The 17,158-nt window shown below is 33.5% G+C and overlaps 4 protein-coding genes across 4 annotated transcripts; 2 read left to right on the top strand and 2 right to left on the bottom strand.

Annotated features, from left to right (window-relative positions):
- Positions 1-155: 155 nt before the first annotated feature.
- On the bottom strand, positions 156-5,504 carry MONOS_911 (putative WD repeat domain 48; the record flags this gene model as incomplete). The annotated part of the gene is made up of 8 exons (XM_067879575.1): positions 156-1,576; positions 1,871-1,974; positions 2,271-2,751; positions 2,960-3,226; positions 3,475-4,575; positions 4,678-5,078; positions 5,132-5,216; positions 5,298-5,504. The coding sequence occupies 8 exons, from the start codon at positions 5,502-5,504 to the stop codon at positions 617-619; spliced, it is 3,606 nt and encodes a 1,201-aa protein (XP_067728586.1). The 3' UTR covers positions 156-616.
- Positions 5,505-5,579: 75 nt separating this feature from the next.
- Positions 5,580-7,453, top strand: MONOS_912 (putative RNA-binding protein EWS). Its single transcript, XM_067879586.1, has 5 exons — positions 5,580-5,847; positions 5,926-6,082; positions 6,131-6,176; positions 6,248-6,304; positions 6,391-7,453. Exons 1-5 carry the CDS (start codon positions 5,614-5,616, stop codon positions 7,175-7,177), a joined length of 1,281 nt encoding a protein of 426 aa, XP_067728585.1. The 5' UTR covers positions 5,580-5,613; the 3' UTR covers positions 7,178-7,453.
- A 1,550-nt stretch (positions 7,454-9,003) lies between these two features.
- On the bottom strand, positions 9,004-10,326 carry MONOS_913 (uncharacterized protein; the record flags this gene model as incomplete). Its single annotated transcript, XM_067879597.1, has 1 exon — positions 9,004-10,326. One exon carries the CDS (start codon positions 10,324-10,326, stop codon positions 9,004-9,006), a length of 1,323 nt encoding a protein of 440 aa, XP_067728584.1.
- Positions 10,327-15,116: 4,790 nt separating this feature from the next.
- On the top strand, positions 15,117-16,777 carry MONOS_914 (uncharacterized protein). The gene has a single exon (XM_067879607.1). The coding sequence runs from the start codon at positions 15,150-15,152 to the stop codon at positions 16,464-16,466; it is 1,317 nt and encodes a 438-aa protein (XP_067728583.1). The 5' UTR covers positions 15,117-15,149; the 3' UTR covers positions 16,467-16,777.
- Positions 16,778-17,158: the final 381 nt, after the last annotated feature.

The following is a 17,158-nucleotide window of genomic DNA, read 5'->3' as shown; positions in this document are numbered from 1 at the left end:
TTTTTATTCAATAAGAAGAGAAAATTATTTTGACAAATATCACACAGTTAAGGAATTTTTCTTTCTTTCTTTCTTTTTTTTTTTTTTTTTTTTGATTAATTCAGAAATGTATTAATTGCATCTCTCATAGTTCCAAAAAAAAATATCATTATTCAAAAATTTTTCATTTCTTGATGATTAACACATTTTATTTATTGAAGAATGAGGGAAAAAATTCAGTTAATTGCAGAATAAGTCTGAAACGTTTTGTCATATCTTTGTTTATTCTCTTGACATTGTCTTGTTTCAAGAGCTTGAGCAAAGAAAATTTAAAGTTTTCAAAATAGAGAGTTTGTGTTATGAATACCAATTGGTCTTGAATATTAACTTTTCCAAATTCTTTTTAAATGTAATAAATGCAGCTCTAAGTTTTGTAAAACAAATAACAAGCGTTATTTTATTCGGATAAACATAAATTCTTTGTTTGAATAAAACAAAAAAAAGCTATGCAAATATCAACAACAAAAACAACAAACAAAAACCAAAAAAAATTACACACAATGAAATGCTTTTCCCAAATATACACGAAATATCACAAAATGTTTGTCCAAAAATTGAAACTTCGTCACAGTTGATTTCATTTGCACCTGGACGGATGATAGTTAATAACCACAGGCTCTCCTTTGCACCACAGCATGTTCTTTATTGTGGCAAGTGTGTCCCACAAATTAATCGAAATCCCATTGCAAGACAGAGCAATATCAGTCGGATGAATAAGACTCGCCAGGTTCTGCCCCTTTGCAAGCCCTCCAATCGCTGCATTCGCTGCTGCCACTGCCGCGGGCGGGGCTGACTCTACAAGAGCCAAATAGCTCTGGTGCAGAAACGTGTGGATGGTTGAAGCAAGCAAGTGTTCCGTGGCTGAGAAAGAGAACGTGCCGATGTTGATGATGTGTGTTGGAGGAGCACCCACAGGTGAGGTGAAAGGGTGGTAGAAAGAAGGGCCAGGGAGTGCAGAAAGCGGAGGAGATGCGATGTGAACGAGCTGGAAGGAGACCAAAACTGGCGGAGACGGAAATTCCCCTTTCAAAAGGAGCATCGCCAGCCAGCGAGGGATCCGCTGCACTTCGTTGAAGCGCTTGCCTTCAGACTCTGCAGAAGGAGATGACTGAGAAGATGAAGAAGACGAATAAGAAGAAGAAGAAGAGAAAGAAGAAGACTGATAAGGCTGAGAAGAAGGAGGGTATGTTGTTGGGTTGGAGATTGTGATTGGGGGAAGGATTGAAGATGGGGAAGATGCTGGCGCCAAACCTGATGATTGCATTCCAAGGGCTGTTCCAGGAGCATCTGCAGCGGGTGAAGAAGATGGTGCTGAAGTGGAAGAAGATGATGATGATGATGATGATGCAGGAGATGAATATGGATGTGCAGAAGGAGCGGATGGAGGAAGCAGTTGTTGAGATGAATTAACCACAAGTGGCTGAGAAGGAGGGGCAGCAGTGGCATAGCGCAAGCCTCTCAGCTGAGCCACATAGCTTCGCAAGACAACCTGCCCTGTCTCATCAAAGCAGACGATGCTGGTGTTTGGGGGGAAGATCTGAATAGGAAAGGGAAGCAGGGAAGGTGGAAAGGGGTTAAGGGGGGAAGGAGGGGAAGAGGAAGGAATGTGGAGGGATTGTTTGAAAGGCGTTTGCACGAATGAATATGTATATATATAATAGTTAAGTATTTAATAGATTATAAGCAAAGGCAATGAATGAATTGCATATTTGAAAGTGGTTGTTACGGAACAATAAATTGAAAATAAAAGACATTTATGATATTAAAAAAAGAAAGATTTATTTAAATAGAACAAAATGAAATCTCTTGAGAAAATAATAAGTTTGCACACAGGAAGAGGTGGAAGAGCGTTGGGCTGTTCATGTTGCTTGATGCTTTGTGGATCAACAGGTGGAATGTATTCACCTGTTTCAGTCCAAGGAATAACAGGAGGAGCTGTTAGAGAAAGGGGGAAAAAAAAGACAAAAAAAAGAATTTAATATTTGTGATGGACATGAATAAAAACAATGTGAAAAAATGATGTTGGAAGAGGGTTTAAACACAAAGAGAATTAAAAATTTACAATATATCAAAACAAAAATAAGCCCATCAGCAAAAATTGAAGTCAAAGGATATGAGCATATCCAAAATACAAAATTCAAAACATTACATGATTAATAAATTAATGGGGGAAAAAATGAACAAGAAATTAAAATAGGAAAAAGAAAAAAAAAGAAAAGTAATTAGCATACGAGGAGGCGATTCTTCAATGCCATCCCATGTCTCAAACAGGTTCAGCAGGCACTCTTCACCCAAATTCACCAGCTCGCATATCTCTTCCTCTTCTCCCTCCAATTCATCATTGGCATCTTCTTCTTCATTTCCCACTCCTCCTCTTCCACTTCCTCCATTTCCTTGTATTCCTTCTTTGTTGTATTCTTCGTCTTCCTCCTCTTCTTCGTCTTCCTCCTCTTCTTCGTCTTCCTCCTCCTCCTCCTCATCCTCTTCTTCTTCTTCTTCTTCTTCACTTTCATCAAGCAATTCCCTTTCAGAAGACGAATCTGCCCCTGTCTTTCTCTTTTGTTCTCTCAACTTTTGTTTTTCTTTTCTTTCTCTCTTTCTTCTCTCTCTTTCTTCCTTTCTCTTTTTTTTTGAAAGTCGCTTCGGTATCTTCTTAAACACAGCATATGCACAGCGAAAACAGGCAGGAATCTCCATTGTGATTGTCAGACACTGCATTTACATTATTAATAAATTTAAAAAAAGAAAGAAAGAAAGAAAGAAAGAAAGAAAGAAAGAAAGAAATAGAATAAAAACCGACAAATGATATACAAGCACAAAATAAAGAAAAATAAACTATATGAAACAATAAAAGGAAAAAAAATAACAATAAATTCATCATTAAAACACACTCACAACCACACACACAACTCCTCCACACCCCAATTCTCGTGTCTGCAGTGAACCACTTCGCTCTGTACTCTGTTGGCTTCGGGAAAATCGCCTCGTATTCCTCTATGCTCCCCCTTCCCAGCTCCTTCATCATCCTCCCTGTCAGCACGTCCCACAGACACACCATATTCGCTTCGTCGCGGGTGAGGATGTGTCTTCTGTCTGGAAGCACTGAATGCTCCACAAGGCCAATGTCACTGATCATCACGTGCTTGGGGAGACGGAATGTGGGCTGTGCGCGGGAGTAGAAGACGGGCTGAAGAAGGGAGGAGAGAGAAGTGAAATGATGTATTAAAAGATTTTTGAAAAAAATAAGATATTTTTTAATGAAGAATAAAAAGGAATAACAATAATTAAAAACTATCAAGTATAAATAAATTTTTAGATAAAAAGTCCATCTCTCAATCTCTTGCACAACTATAAAATACTCATTATCAACAGAATTATTCTTTCTTTTTTTGTTTAAAATTAACAAAAATTCATATCCACATATATTCCACATACCCAGAATTCGAGTGTTCTATCCGACGTAGACACAACCAGCCAGCTCTCTTTGATTCCAGTGGATGGATTGCGCTTCTCAATCATAATCATGCTGAGTATGCCCGCCGTTCTTCTTGTCTGCTGCTGCCTTTTGCTTCTCTGTCGTATTTGCTGTTCATTCTGTTGTTGTTGTTGTTGTTTCTGTTGATTCTGCTGAAGAGAACCCCGCCTTTCGTTCGCATTCTGCTCAGCAAGCAACAAACTTTCTGCGTCTTCTTCGTCTTCATCGTCAGAAGAAGAAGAGCTTGAGATGTCAATTTCTGAAGTGTGGACAGAGGAAATTGTCTCATCTGAACTGGATGTGCTGATGGAGGATGTGGAGGCATCGGATTCATAAGCATGCGCTGCTGTTAATGAAACTTCAGTTTTATCAGCGCCATTCTCTTTTCGTTCATTGCCTTCTTCTTCTTCTTCCTTGTGCACTTCTTTCTCTTTGTTCGCATTCTTCCCCCTTTCTTTTTCAACCCTTTCTGCATCCGCCTTCTCCTTCATCCTCTTCTCCCTCCTCTCCTCCCTCTCTCTCCTCCGCACAATCCGCTCCATCTCCCTCTCTCTCCGCTTCTCCGCAATGATCTGCGCTTTCCTCCTCTGCCGCTTCTGCAGCATCTTCAGCTCCTTCATCGTCGGCCTCCGTGAGTGGATCTTGAACGTCGGGCGCGTCAGCATAGACACATGCAGCGGCACCGTCGCCGCTTTCCCCTTCTGATGCTCCCCATCGTTGCTCTCTCCAACCTCGCTCTCTCGTTCCCCGTTTCCTCCTCCTCCTTTTGCCCCGCCTTTCCACTTTGCCCGCAGGCTGCCCCGCTGCTTCTCCAGCTTCCCATCGCTCTTCCTCTTTTTTTCCCTCTCTGGCGCTGTTTTCTCTGGCACAGCACCTTTTCTCCCTCTGTCTTCAAACGCCGTCAGTCTAATCGTGCCGCTGCGGTGGGCGGTGTAAACTCGCCTCGTCATCTCGTCGGCCGCAATGCACCAGATCGGGTCGTCGAAGGGGATCTCCACGTGGCACACGAGATTGGACGCATCCCACACACGCAGGCACCCGTCGCTGCACCCGGTGAGAATCTGGTTGTATTTTTATTTATTTATTTTTTTTTAAGAAAATAATCATTATTAATATAGTTTGAGGATGAAAAAATAAAAATAATTATGAAAGATTAGTCATACGAATTTATCATCACTTGAAAAGAGAACACTTTTCACTACATCAGGGTGTTTAAGTTGCCGCAAATAATTGGCCGTTCCTGTGTCAATAATATAAACTGTACCAGTTATTGTTGAAGCGGCAATTGTGTGCATATCCTTAGATAAGGCCAAAGCATAAATACTTTCTTTTGAATCATTTAAGAATTGGGCAACTGTCTGTGGTTTAAATACCATCGGAACTTCGTATGTTACAGCTTGCCAACGAAAAAGTTTTCCGTCTAATCCAGCTGAATAAAAGGTTCGAGAATGAGGTACAGACACAAGACATTTAACGTAGTCAGTGTGGCCTTTGCAAGTTCCCACAAGTTGTCCAGTCGCCATGTTCCAAAGTTGAAGAGATTTGTCGGATGACGCAGAAACCACTTGAATTGTTTTAATTTAAAATAATTTCAAATATGAAATATATTGCACAAACTGATGTGCCCTTCAAGAAAGCAAATTGCATTGACCCAATCAAAATGCCCTTCAAAAGAAGCTTCACATCTCATTTCACTCAAATCCTTAAAAATATTATGAAAGTTAGATATTTCAAAATAAAAATTAAAAACTAAAGTTTTCAAAAACAAACGCAAATAGCATACTCCTCTCATTGACCAAGCCCGTACTGTAGCATCTCTTCCTCCTGTATACAATGTTTGAGTCTCAGAATGATATGCAAGGGCATTGATTGCAAAACTATGTCGATTGTCTCGACGAGGAATAGAAAATGAAATCTTATGATGATCATAATATCGTGGTAGAACTCCAGTAAGCAATGATTCTTGTGTAAGTTGTAGGGCTGATTTCATCCCAGCGAACTGTGATCTGCTTTGATCTTTCAATAATTTAAATTTTTATGGGCTTATTCAAAGTGAATAGTTGTAAAATTTTTTGTTAATTAGATATTTAAAAGTTGTAATGTCAAAAGACTGTCGTATAATTCATATAAGTGGTCTTTCTCCTCTGGTTACAAAAGAGGATCTTATTCAAGCGTTTCAAATGGTTGGTATAATTGAAATAGACAGAGAAACTGGTGAACAAAAGGTCACTATTAAAAAAAATGAAGAAAGTCAACCAAGTTGTGATGCATTTATAACATATTCTGAAAGTGATGCAGCAGACAGTGCTGTAGAGTGGTATAACGGAAAGAAAGTCTGTGAACTCATGTTAATAAGAAACAACTGAATAATTTTCGTTATAACTTATCCTAACAATTTAAACATAAAAAAGTTTCATGAAAATGTGGTAAGTGTTGAGGTTCTTCCTTCAAAGAGTGAAGAAAGCCCAAAACTTTCTTTCAGGCCGTATGGAAAACCTCCTCCAAAAGACATGTTTATGCCTGAAAGAAAACAACCATTTAAAAAATATGGAACAAATATTAAAAAAGGTTAATTTTTTGAGTATTTTAAAATTATAATTATTCAACAATTTGTAGATCGCTCAAACAGGGAAGCTTGGCCTGGGGATTGGACATGTAAACAGTTTTGACAGTTTTTTATCAAAAATTAATAATTTGTTTTTAATCTATCAAAAATCAACTGAATTGTGTTAGATGCGGAAATTTGAATTGGTCAAGAAGGACTTATTGCAATAGGTGTAAAACAGAGAGGTTCGAAAAAAAGTTATTAATAATTTTATACAATATATTTTTCCAATATATCACAATATTTTTCAAAATATGTGTTCTGTTTCCAGGCCCGCTTCTGAAATAGCAGATGCAAAACAAGATCAGTCATTCAAAAAAGACGGACGTCCCTTCGATTTCAGGAATGTTGATGATTTCAAGCCCAGAAGATCGGCTCAACATCCTCGTCGTGAGCAGTCTTATTCTGATTCTTATCCATCTTCAGTGGATTATTCTTCAAAAGCTCCACAAAGCACCAATTTAGGGCAATCTTCCAACTATGACTATCCTTATCCTCAAACACATTCTACTTCTCCTCCACTTCCTCAATCAGATCATTTGTATCCATCTCGTGATGGATACATTTCATCTTCTTATGACTACCCAAGCACTTCATCATCTTCATACGATTATCCATCTTATCCATCTTATCAAGACACAACTCCAACTTCGGCCTATCGTTCTTCTTATCCTTCATCTTCAACATCATCTTCTTCATCTTCTTCGCCTTATTCTTCTTATTCTTCGAATTCTCCTCAATACAGTAGTACAGATTCCTGGTCCGATTGTAAATCTCTCAGTGATTCAGCACAATATTCTCGGGATCCATCCTTTGCGCATTCTTCGCGCTACAAGCGGGAAATGGAAACATATCCAAACGATTTAAATTATTTTCTTTCAAAATCTTCACAAAGATCTGATGATGATCCAAGGAACATGGCCAGATCTACACTTTCGGATTTTACTTCAACTTCACCTTCATCATCGTCTTATCTTTCGCAGCCATATTATTCATCTTATCCTCCTCGCTCAGGGCCCCAATCTTCAATAAATGAAGAAAAACAAAGTTTCCATTAATTGTTGTATTTTTCAATTTGTAAATAATTTGTTTTATTTATGTTCTTGTTTTTTTAAAGCTTTAATTGTTTGATAGACACAACGAAATTAAAAAAAAAAGAAAGAAAAGAAAAGAAAAAGAAAGAAAGAACTAAACAATTAAATAAACATACCAAAAATTAATCAAATTAAAATTTTTTGCACTCAAAATGTAATTTTTTCAAACAAAATTAAAATTTTTGCAATTGAAATGAAATTTTCCCAAGCTTTTAAATGGAATATTTATTTGTGAAAATAGTATATTACACTATTTACTTTAAATTTGGTTAAGTAATTATTTAGAATTGGTGAACAAATTATTCAAATTTTATCAAATTGAGTATTTTCAAAATAATTTTTTTGTGAAAATTTTGATTTTTGACGAATGTCAGAAAGTGATGTTAATGTTATATTATGTAAATATACGAAATAAAGATGAGAAATTAAACCCCGATTTTTATTATTTATCAAAAACCATGAAAAATTATCCACTTTTTCAGAAAAAAATCATCATCATGGAAATCGGATTATTATCAAATGTATTCATCTCATATTGTTAGATAATGGATTGCTCAATCAAGATAAATTGTTAGCATTAATTTTTTTTCGATACATGTTGTTTATAGTTAGTGTTAGGGTCAACTTTTTAATGGGACTTTTTTACTTATTGGCACTTTTGGTGTTTGAAGCTGCAAATCAACAAAAAGTCCCCAATAAATTTCAACGCAGACACCACACTTTTTAACTTGTTTCAGCAGATACTTTTGCAGTTTGTTTTTATATTTTTATTCATTAGTCATTGAGAAATTTCGTTTTTTTTTTTTTTTTTTTTTTTTTTTTTTTTTTTTTTTTGTTAAATTTGAATGGACATTAACCAGCCAATCAGGCAACGTCCATGAAATCGGGGACATATTTTGAATAGCTTTTACTAAGATCTATCTATTTTTATATTCTTTTTTTCAACAAACAATATTTTTGTGATATTTTTGCATTTCATTTTTTTGCATAAATGTAACTGTCTTCCTTTTGCAATTCTTGTTTTTAAAGATTGATTTTGCGATGTTTGAAAAGCAAAAATTATTTAAAAACTTTTCTATGGACCGATTTTTCGCAAAAATTTTTGTTTCTTGAGAAAAAACTTTTTTAAAAAAATGACCCATAAATTTGAGTATTTTTTCAAAAAATTAAAAATTATACATATATAAATCCTGAAAAATATCTTGAATGTCTCTAAATGCATTGCACACTTATATTTGTTTGATATTTTCACGAAAAATACAAATTTGAAATTTAATTTATTTAAATGGAATCATTTGATCAAACCCATATTTTAATTTTATTAATTTGGATAACTTAAATTATTTTTAATAAATAATTTTCTGAACATTTTATTATTAACAATCGTTAATTTTATTATTAATAATATGAAATGGTAGTTTTTTAAAAATAAATATATATCTTTGTTTCTTTTTATCAAGTTTTGAATCATTTTTATTATTGTGTTATTTCTTATGATTGAAAATATATAAGATGTTCAACCTTATATCACTATGACATTCGCATTCAGAATATTAGAAAATCCAGTGTTGGAATTCCTTATCTTTTTATTCGCAATAATGATCGTTTAAATGCTTTTCACTTCACTTTTTCAAGCAAATAATATGTATTCATATTTCTTCATTTTTCATAACTGCATTTAATTGCTTGAATCAGTTGAAATCGTATTTTTCTTAAAAAGCAAAAATTGGGTGAAGAAGTGAGAAAAAACAAAAAATAAAATAATGAATGAAAATGATTCAGAACGTCTTTCAATCAAAGCATTCTGAACAATCCAAATACAAGAATCCACCTTTTCCTTTGTCTAATGAAAGTGAACAAAATGACGCATTTGTTGATTTCATCACCAAATCTTCATTCCCTTGCAATGTCACTTTTGCAACGCCTCCTTCTTCACCGCTTCCAGTGTTCATAATGTTTGAAAAGTTGTTGCCCTCAAATAAAACAGAAGAAGCCATCACCAATGGTGATTTGACAAATGAACAATCTGACAAACTGCATCCCTTTAATGTGCAACTTTCAGTGGTTGTGGATATCAATGAGTATTGAACAATAACTGTTGTTGATTGGATGTCAAATGAACAGCTTTCGAGTTGAATTACTCCACTCGAAGAGATCAAAGAATTTATATTTGGCACAAATTGACTTAGAATCTGCAGCTTCAAAGATATCAAGATGAGCGAGGAAGTCGATGAAATAACAGAAGACGATGCAGAATCTCCATTGATTGTCCCTTTAAAAGGAATTGGCTTGTGTTTGGTTTCATCTCCCTTATTCACACATCCTTCAATCACAAGTGCATCTGAAAATGAATAAATATCTTCAATTGTCACTTCATCTTTCACTTTCACTTTCCTTTCTCCTTCTGTCTCGCTTCTGTCGATGTGATTAATTCCACTTTTCATCGATTGACATGGGAATTTTTCAATCCCGCATCCCAATGTGTCATGCCCACCAGTCGATACAGACACCTCCACCCATCTCAAAGAAACAAGAAATACTCGAAGATCCATTTCTCCATATTTCTCATCTTCTCCAACAAATGCATTTCCATCCTCCTCGTAATTTGTGTTAACAAATGCAAAACGCTCTGTATTCACACTATTCACAAGATTCCCACTCTTTACAAACATGTTCTTCCCAACTGTTGCTGAACATCCAGAAAATTTAATCGATGAGAGCTGAAATCCTTCTTCATTCAGACTGCAATCCAGATATATCCCTCCTCCTTTTCCTCTCTCACTCCCGTTCTCACAGACACATCCAGTAAATGAGCTATTTTCAATTGTTACAAATCCTCCTTCACTCAATACCATCTTCAGTGCTCCTCCTTCTTTGCTCTTCGACGAAACTGCCCCTTCAATTCTGCTTCCATTCATCACCATCCCAACACCCATATTCCCTCCAAATACAGTTGCCTCTCCGCTTCCATCAATCTCCAATCTTTGCAGTGTACAATTTAAAAGTTTCACTTTGTATTCCTGTTCATTCATGTTTGCTGATGAAAGAGAAAGTGAAAACAACGAGACTGATGATTTCACATCTGAAATCGTGACAAGCCCCAGTTCAACCATCTTTTCTGTCGATTTGATCAAGAAAAATTCAATAGCGTTTTACTTTCCTCCATTTACACTCATCGCACAATTCTTCATGAACAGCTCGCCATTTGTACTGCTCGATTCGATCACAGATGTGATTGTCATCTTTAAACTCGATGGAACAATAATCCCAAAGAACTATATTTCTGTCAGCGATTCTGTTTTCAGAATGCATTCTTTAAATCCACTAAATTCTGATATATCTTTTTGCATCTACTCATTTCAGAAGAAAATTAATGATAATTTATATGTTTTGTCAAAAATTTTAATAAAACAATGTTAATTCATGAAAAGAATGCATACATACGTTTATCCAATGTTTCTTTGTTCACGATCATCATTGTGTAACATAAACATCCTCAAACTGCATGCAAATAATCTTCCTAAAAATCATAATCAAAAATTGTAAAGAATTGAATGAAATGTTAATAATCATCCAGTGCACACTTTTATAATATTTCTAAACATTTGATTTGTCTCAGATTTACAAGCTGGGGTTCAATTCTTGACGAAAGAAAGTAATTTCTTATTTTTTGGATATTAAAAATATAATTGTGGGATCGATCAAATTTTTTGATTTAATATATTTATTTCTTGAAATGTTTTATTCTTCAAATTTTAATTATTAAAATAGGTCAATATAATAATTAACGGCCTTTCATCAACTTTTTGTTTCAAAATTATCAATTTTTATCAAAATTTTGAAAAAATACTCAGATTTATGGGTGGTTTTAAAAAATTGATTTTTCTCAAGGAACAAAACGAATTTCAAAATTCTAGTCCATACAAATGTTTTGCTATTAAATCTACTTTTTATTTATCACAATGATTTATAGAATAAACAAGGATAGGAAATGTACCTTAAATACACCTATGCCTTTCTTCTTTAAACTATTTTTCGATGAACATCAATAAATATTTTTAAATTCTTTATTTAACTCGTTATTCTTTCAAGCCATTATTATTCAACAGTTGAAATTTTTAAAAAAAATTTGCAGTTTATAAATTTTTATCTTTATTTCATTGATATTTAAATGTTAAAAATACATGATTTTTGTAATTGAATAACTATTTTTTATCAATTCCTTGTTTTCCATATTTTTTTCGCAATTTTCATTGACAATAATCAATTTTTTTATATTTTTGAATTTTTCGTAAATTTTCCATTTATTTAACCCATTGCAATTAAAAAAATTACAGAAACTGATTAACGTATATTATTACTCATTTTAGACAAGTTAAGAAATATTTTGAAAAATCTGTCTCAACTCTACGCTTTGCTTGGTCTAAACGATAGAGTTTCTCTTCTCTTTGCGATTTCTTCTGAAATTCAACTTACAGAACTCAGAGAGTATGGCTGGCTGGTAACAAAAAGTGAATATTATTACTCAAAAAATCTGCAAGCCAATCAAAGAAATGAGTCCCTGGCAGACATAGAGAGAATAAAGAAAGTTAATGATAAAAGTTTGCAAATTTCTTTAATTATGTTTTTGTGTTTTGTTTTGACATATTACACCAAATATTATTCAACATCGAAAAAGTTTAATTCAAGATCGAAAAACTTTAATTCAAAATCGAAAAAGTTTAAAACAACATCGAAAATTCTTTATCATCTAAAAATTTGAAAAAAATTTTTCTAAATTTGTGCTTATGCCAGTTTCTTTTTTTTCAGTGAATGATCTGAGAAATTTGTAAATTTCAATCAGAAAAATATTTTTTGATGTTTTTTTGGTGTTAGGTTGTGTGAAATAGTGGAAATAGGATAAAACTGAGTGATAATTAAACTTTTCACATGTGTTCAGGAGATTACAAGGAATTTAAGAAAAAAAATAAAAGTGATAGGATAGTTCATGATCTTGTTTTGTGCACAAAAAGACAGAATTTCATCTCATTTATTGAATACGAAATGTTTTGAATTCATATATTGCATTGGAAACTGAAAAAATAAAACATTTTTAATTTTCATATTAATAATAGAATCGATTGATATCAGTCTTTGTCATAGAAAACAGTCGTTTAAAACGAAAGAAAAACATTTCCAATAAATAAACATTGGTTATTATCAACATTTGTGTCTATAAAATATCCTTGATTTTGACTTGAATTGAAATTTTGAACTTATTAACTTCTTTTTCGATTTTGAATTAAACATTTTCGATGTTGAATTAAAGTTTTTCGATGTTGAATAATAATTTTCGATTTTGAATAATAATTTTCGATGTTGAATTAAAGTTTTTCGATGTTGAATTAAAGTTTTTCGATCTTGAATCATTTTTGGTGTAATATCTAGAAAAAGAACAATTTGAAAAGATAGAAGAATGGCTGGTCAAAAACAGCTCTGCCAGTTGCGAAAATGGAAGACAGCGAAAAAAGGTTTATTTTTCGGAAATAAATTTAATTTGTTTCATCTTTTGATAATTATGATTTATTTTCAACAAATTATCAATCTATTTAAGGATAAAACCGTTCAAAAATGACTCCTGCTGCTTCTTCCATTCATCCACAGCCTCAGTTAATTGGAGGAGATGATTCGCCGATCGGAATTATCCAAAGCAAGCGGAGTGAGAAAGAAAATACAACTTCATCTGAGCATTTCTTGGAGCATGGAGTTCTTCAACACTCCCACTCTTTAGAAAATAACAAAGATAATAAAAAAATAATTGATGAATCAAAATTAAACAATATCAACAGAAAAATAAATAATAATTACAAAAACAATCAAAAAAAAAGAAATTCAAATTCAAAAAATACATAATCATATCACTTTCACATCTTCTTCCGATAATGAAAACACCTGCTTCGTTCAATCGCATTCTGGTATTCAAAAGGTTTGTGAAAAAGCAAATGTTGAAAAAGAAAAAAACGAAAATAGTAATTTTCTTTCAAAAAGAATATTTTCTTTAAATGAAAGGAGAATTATTGAAAAAACGAAAAAAGAATTATTTGAAAACATGAATAAAGAAATTGATGTCAAAATGTCGTATTCGACATTTTGCAAAAAAACAAGAAATTTTATAGAATCAAAGAAAAGAACAGATTTGTGTGAAATCTGTGAAAGAGGAAAATATTTAGAAAAGAAAAAATTAGAAACAGAAAGAAACGGAAAAGAAATAGGCCAAAAAGAAAATGATGAATTGAATTTAATAATTCAGCATAAAAAAATGGCCCAACATCAAAGAAATTATTTTTATGAAAAGAAAGAAAAGCTGAAAAAAGATGAAGTGATTATTATCATGGATTTAAAAGAAAATTGGAGCTTGCCAATTTCAAATAATGAAACTGGTAAATCTTTCTTTAATAAAAAACAAATCTCTCATTTATGTTTTGTTGTTTATTATGTTGATTGTTTTGGAGCTTTACAAAAATGTTGTTTTAATTATTTTTCTGAAATTTTATCTCATGATTATCGTTTTGTTTTGGAGTGTTTAAATAAGTTATTACGTTTCGATATTTTTTCCAATGTTTATTCTTTTCATTTTTTCTGTGATAATGGTCCTCATTTTCGTAATTCACAAATTTTACATTCACCATTTTCTCCTAATTCTTTATTGTTTTTAAATAAACTGCTCACTTTCATTCTTTGCCGAACATCATGGTAAGAATGATTGTGACAGTGAATTTGGTTATTTAACACAGTTATTGAACAATAATCTAGGTGATCGTACATTGAATTATGTGTACAATCTTATTGATTTTTTTTGCTCACAGTGTAATTCTTATCTTTTTGGTGTTCATGATTCTAATTCTCCAATTTTTGTCTCTTCTTTTATATCTGATATATCTAATAATAATTCAATAGGGCGAATGGATGAAGTTTCAGATCCAAGCAAGTAGAAAGAAAAACAGAATAAAACAAAGCACTTCTTTTTGATGTTTGATCTTTTATTTTTATTTTTTTTTTTCTAATGATTTTAGTTGAACATTTTTCTTAAATGTTTTCTTCTTCTTTTTCTAGGCACGAAGAGTTACCGAATAATTGTTGGAATAAATCAATTATTAATGGAATGAAACAATACTTGCTTTTCGAATCGAATGGTTATAAAGTGCTTGCATCACCGCTGAGTTGCAACGAAAAGGTTTGTATGAAAGAGTTATCATTTAAAATTGAAATGAATTTGGATGAGAAGAAAAGAAAAGTTTATTAAAGAGAAATTGAAACAAACAATGAAATTGAAGAAAATGAAAGTTTATATTTAAAGAAAAGGGTTAGAAATGTTCTGGAAAAAAGAATAGAGTTAATAAATAATTTTTCTTCATTGATTTTTTAAGAAATACACAGAAACTGACAGGCATGCTTTTTTTTTTCAAAACTCTTTTGTTATTTTAATTAAATTTTCGATTTTTAAATTTTTTCCTTTTTTCTTTTCAATCATTGAATCTTGAATTGTGAAAAAATTAGTTTATTCTTGCTTATCCGATAAATTTGGTTCAATCCGAATTGAGGACAAGACTGAATCCATCCTGTTATTGCTTTAATTGAACGATTATTGCAATAACTTGCAGGCTTTGGGACCAGATTCAGTTTCCCAGGAGAATAAACAATTTTTTCACATTTTTATCAGGTATAATTTTTTTTTTTTTTTTTTTTTAACAAACTTTTTGGAAATTATTAGAATTCTTAAATTTGAGAAAGGATTCAAACCGGAATTATTCAGAAAAATTGTTGAATGTGGAAAAATATTCAAAAATGTTGGGTGGAACAAAATTCCTAAAACAAAAAATTTTGTTCCAAAATTTAACAAATAAAAGATGATCAAGTTAACCTTTAATTGGATTGTGTTATTTACATAACTTGAAATATGACCGAAGCCGAGAAGTATTTTTTGTCTCATAAAAAAGAGTATTTTTGGAGTGTGCTTTCAACCGGATGTGGAACGCACCTGAATTCAAGAATGGTTCTGCTTCAACATTCAGAAAAAGCAGGGTTCTTCATTTTCACTAAAAACAACACACGCAAGGTAGGACAAATTGAGCAGAACGGGCACGTGACATTGTCTCTGTATCCAGAAGGAGACTACAACAACGTTGTTGCACACTGCTCAGCGCGAGTTTCGGCGAAAAAGGAGGATATTGCGGAAGTGTGGACAGATCAGATGCTACAATATGGATACACAGGGAAAGATGATGAGCGTGCTCGAATTGTCTTCTTCACAATCCATTCCGTTGTGCACGGGAACAAAGTGTTTGCTGGCGTTCCACAGGATCCTCATACATTTGACATCGACAGAAAAGCGCCTCTGAAGCCATTGCCATCAGGCCCATTCAAGAACGAGGAGGCCATGGCTGCAGTGCGTGCAGCGATGGAAGTCGACAAAAACGCGTATTTGATTACATGGAATGCGTTGCACCAGGAGAGCCGAATGATGGAGACTATTTACAGCACAGAATTTGGCCTTGCACATGTAACTGGTGCAAACACAAAGAAGGTGAAGGAGATTGATGCCAACCCGAATGTGAATCTGTTGTTTGTGAACAAGAAGGATATGATCCAGGTTGTTGTGGATGCGGTGTGCTGGGTTGATCGAACGTTGGAAACGAAAAAGAAGATGTGGAACGATTCATTAAAGACGTATGGTTACGCGGGTCCAGAGGATCCAAAGTGGGTTATTCTGCGATATGCTTTGCGATCAGTGGAAAAGCACGTAATCTCAACAAATGTTCCTGAGGTGCTTGTATGCGAGCCACCAGCATATGACCGTGACACGCAAATTATGTATCGCGCATCTTTGACTGGAAAGCCGTGCTTCTTGACGACAGTAGACAAAGCAGGTGTACCTCACTCGCGGATGATGGGAAGAATCTCGTTCCATCCTACACTTGGTTTCTGGATGGGATCGCGCTTCTGCGGGAAGGCAGAGCAAATAAGCCAGAATCCACATGCAACAGTCACGCTGTATGACGACAAGACCACAGATGAGTATTGCTTTGAGGTGTTCTGCACAATGATGCAATCGCCGATGTTTAACTATGCAACATGGGAGGATTTCATGACTTCTGTGGGCTACACAGGACCTGATGACAAGAACATTTGGAAGATTACAGTCAACCCCACAAAGGCGCAGTTGGTGAACGTGAACGAGTTCTGGGCACAAGCCAATGCTTCAGTCAAGAAGTAAAGACCCTAAGGCTCCTTATTTGTTGCCATTCACAAGCATTAATTCCCCTGTAGATTAATTGTACATCCTATTTCAATGGAATTCATGCGAATCATTGAGTATTTGTTTAATTGATGTTATTTTTCACTTGTTATAAAAATCCAACCATTCCTTTGAATTCACGCATCTCAAAATTGCGTGGGTTCTTTATAAAAAACATGTTGCTTTATTTGCATTTTAATTTCAAAACTTTTTTTTTTAAAGATTTTGCTTTTCTATCAACTGTGATAAAACAACGTAAGTTATCACAAAAATATAAAAGAACTATTTTTTCTTTTGAAGATTCTCAAAAATCAAAATTACACCGAATTCAGAGACGTACTTCTCGAAAAACTGAAAACTGAAAATTAAAAATAAAAACAAACGATTTGGATACTTAACAGTTTCAATCAAAAAAATAGAAGCACGAGATCATCTCATGCAAATTGAACAGATTTTCATATCAACTTACAATCTAAAGAATAACGTCACTAACATTTCTTTTCGCATTTTCAAAAAGAAATGCAAGATAGAAATGAATCATGAAACTCACAAAATCAAAAGAAAACAAAAATTCAGAAATAAATAAACAGATAACTGAATAAAGAGCACAAACGCAAGGAGAATCACAAAATATGTAAATAGATAAAACCTATGCGAAAAAAATAAAATCA

This window comes from Monocercomonoides exilis (assembly GCF_001643675.1).
Source record: "Monocercomonoides exilis strain PA203 chromosome Unknown scaffold19-1596985, whole genome shotgun sequence".
NCBI classification, from domain to species: domain Eukaryota; phylum Preaxostyla; order Oxymonadida; family Polymastigidae; genus Monocercomonoides; species Monocercomonoides exilis.
This window is presented reverse-complemented; position numbering and strand designations above follow the sequence as displayed.

What these genes read in the sequence shown, in the direction of transcription:
- MONOS_912 (XM_067879586.1), top strand. Translation starts at nt 5,614, where the DNA reads ATGTCAAAAGACTGTCGTATAATTCATATAAGTGGTCTTTCTCCTCTG. An exon ending in GGGGATTGGACATGTAAACA is followed by an intron (nt 6,177 to 6,247) that starts GTTTTGACAGTT and finishes GAATTGTGTTAG; the next exon opens with ATGCGGAAATTTGAATTGGT. An exon ending in AATAGGTGTAAAACAGAGAG is followed by an intron (nt 6,305 to 6,390) that starts GTTCGAAAAAAA and finishes TTCTGTTTCCAG; the next exon opens with GCCCGCTTCTGAAATAGCAG.
- MONOS_914 (XM_067879607.1), top strand. Translation starts at nt 15,150, where the DNA reads ATGACCGAAGCCGAGAAGTATTTTTTGTCTCATAAAAAAGAGTATTTT.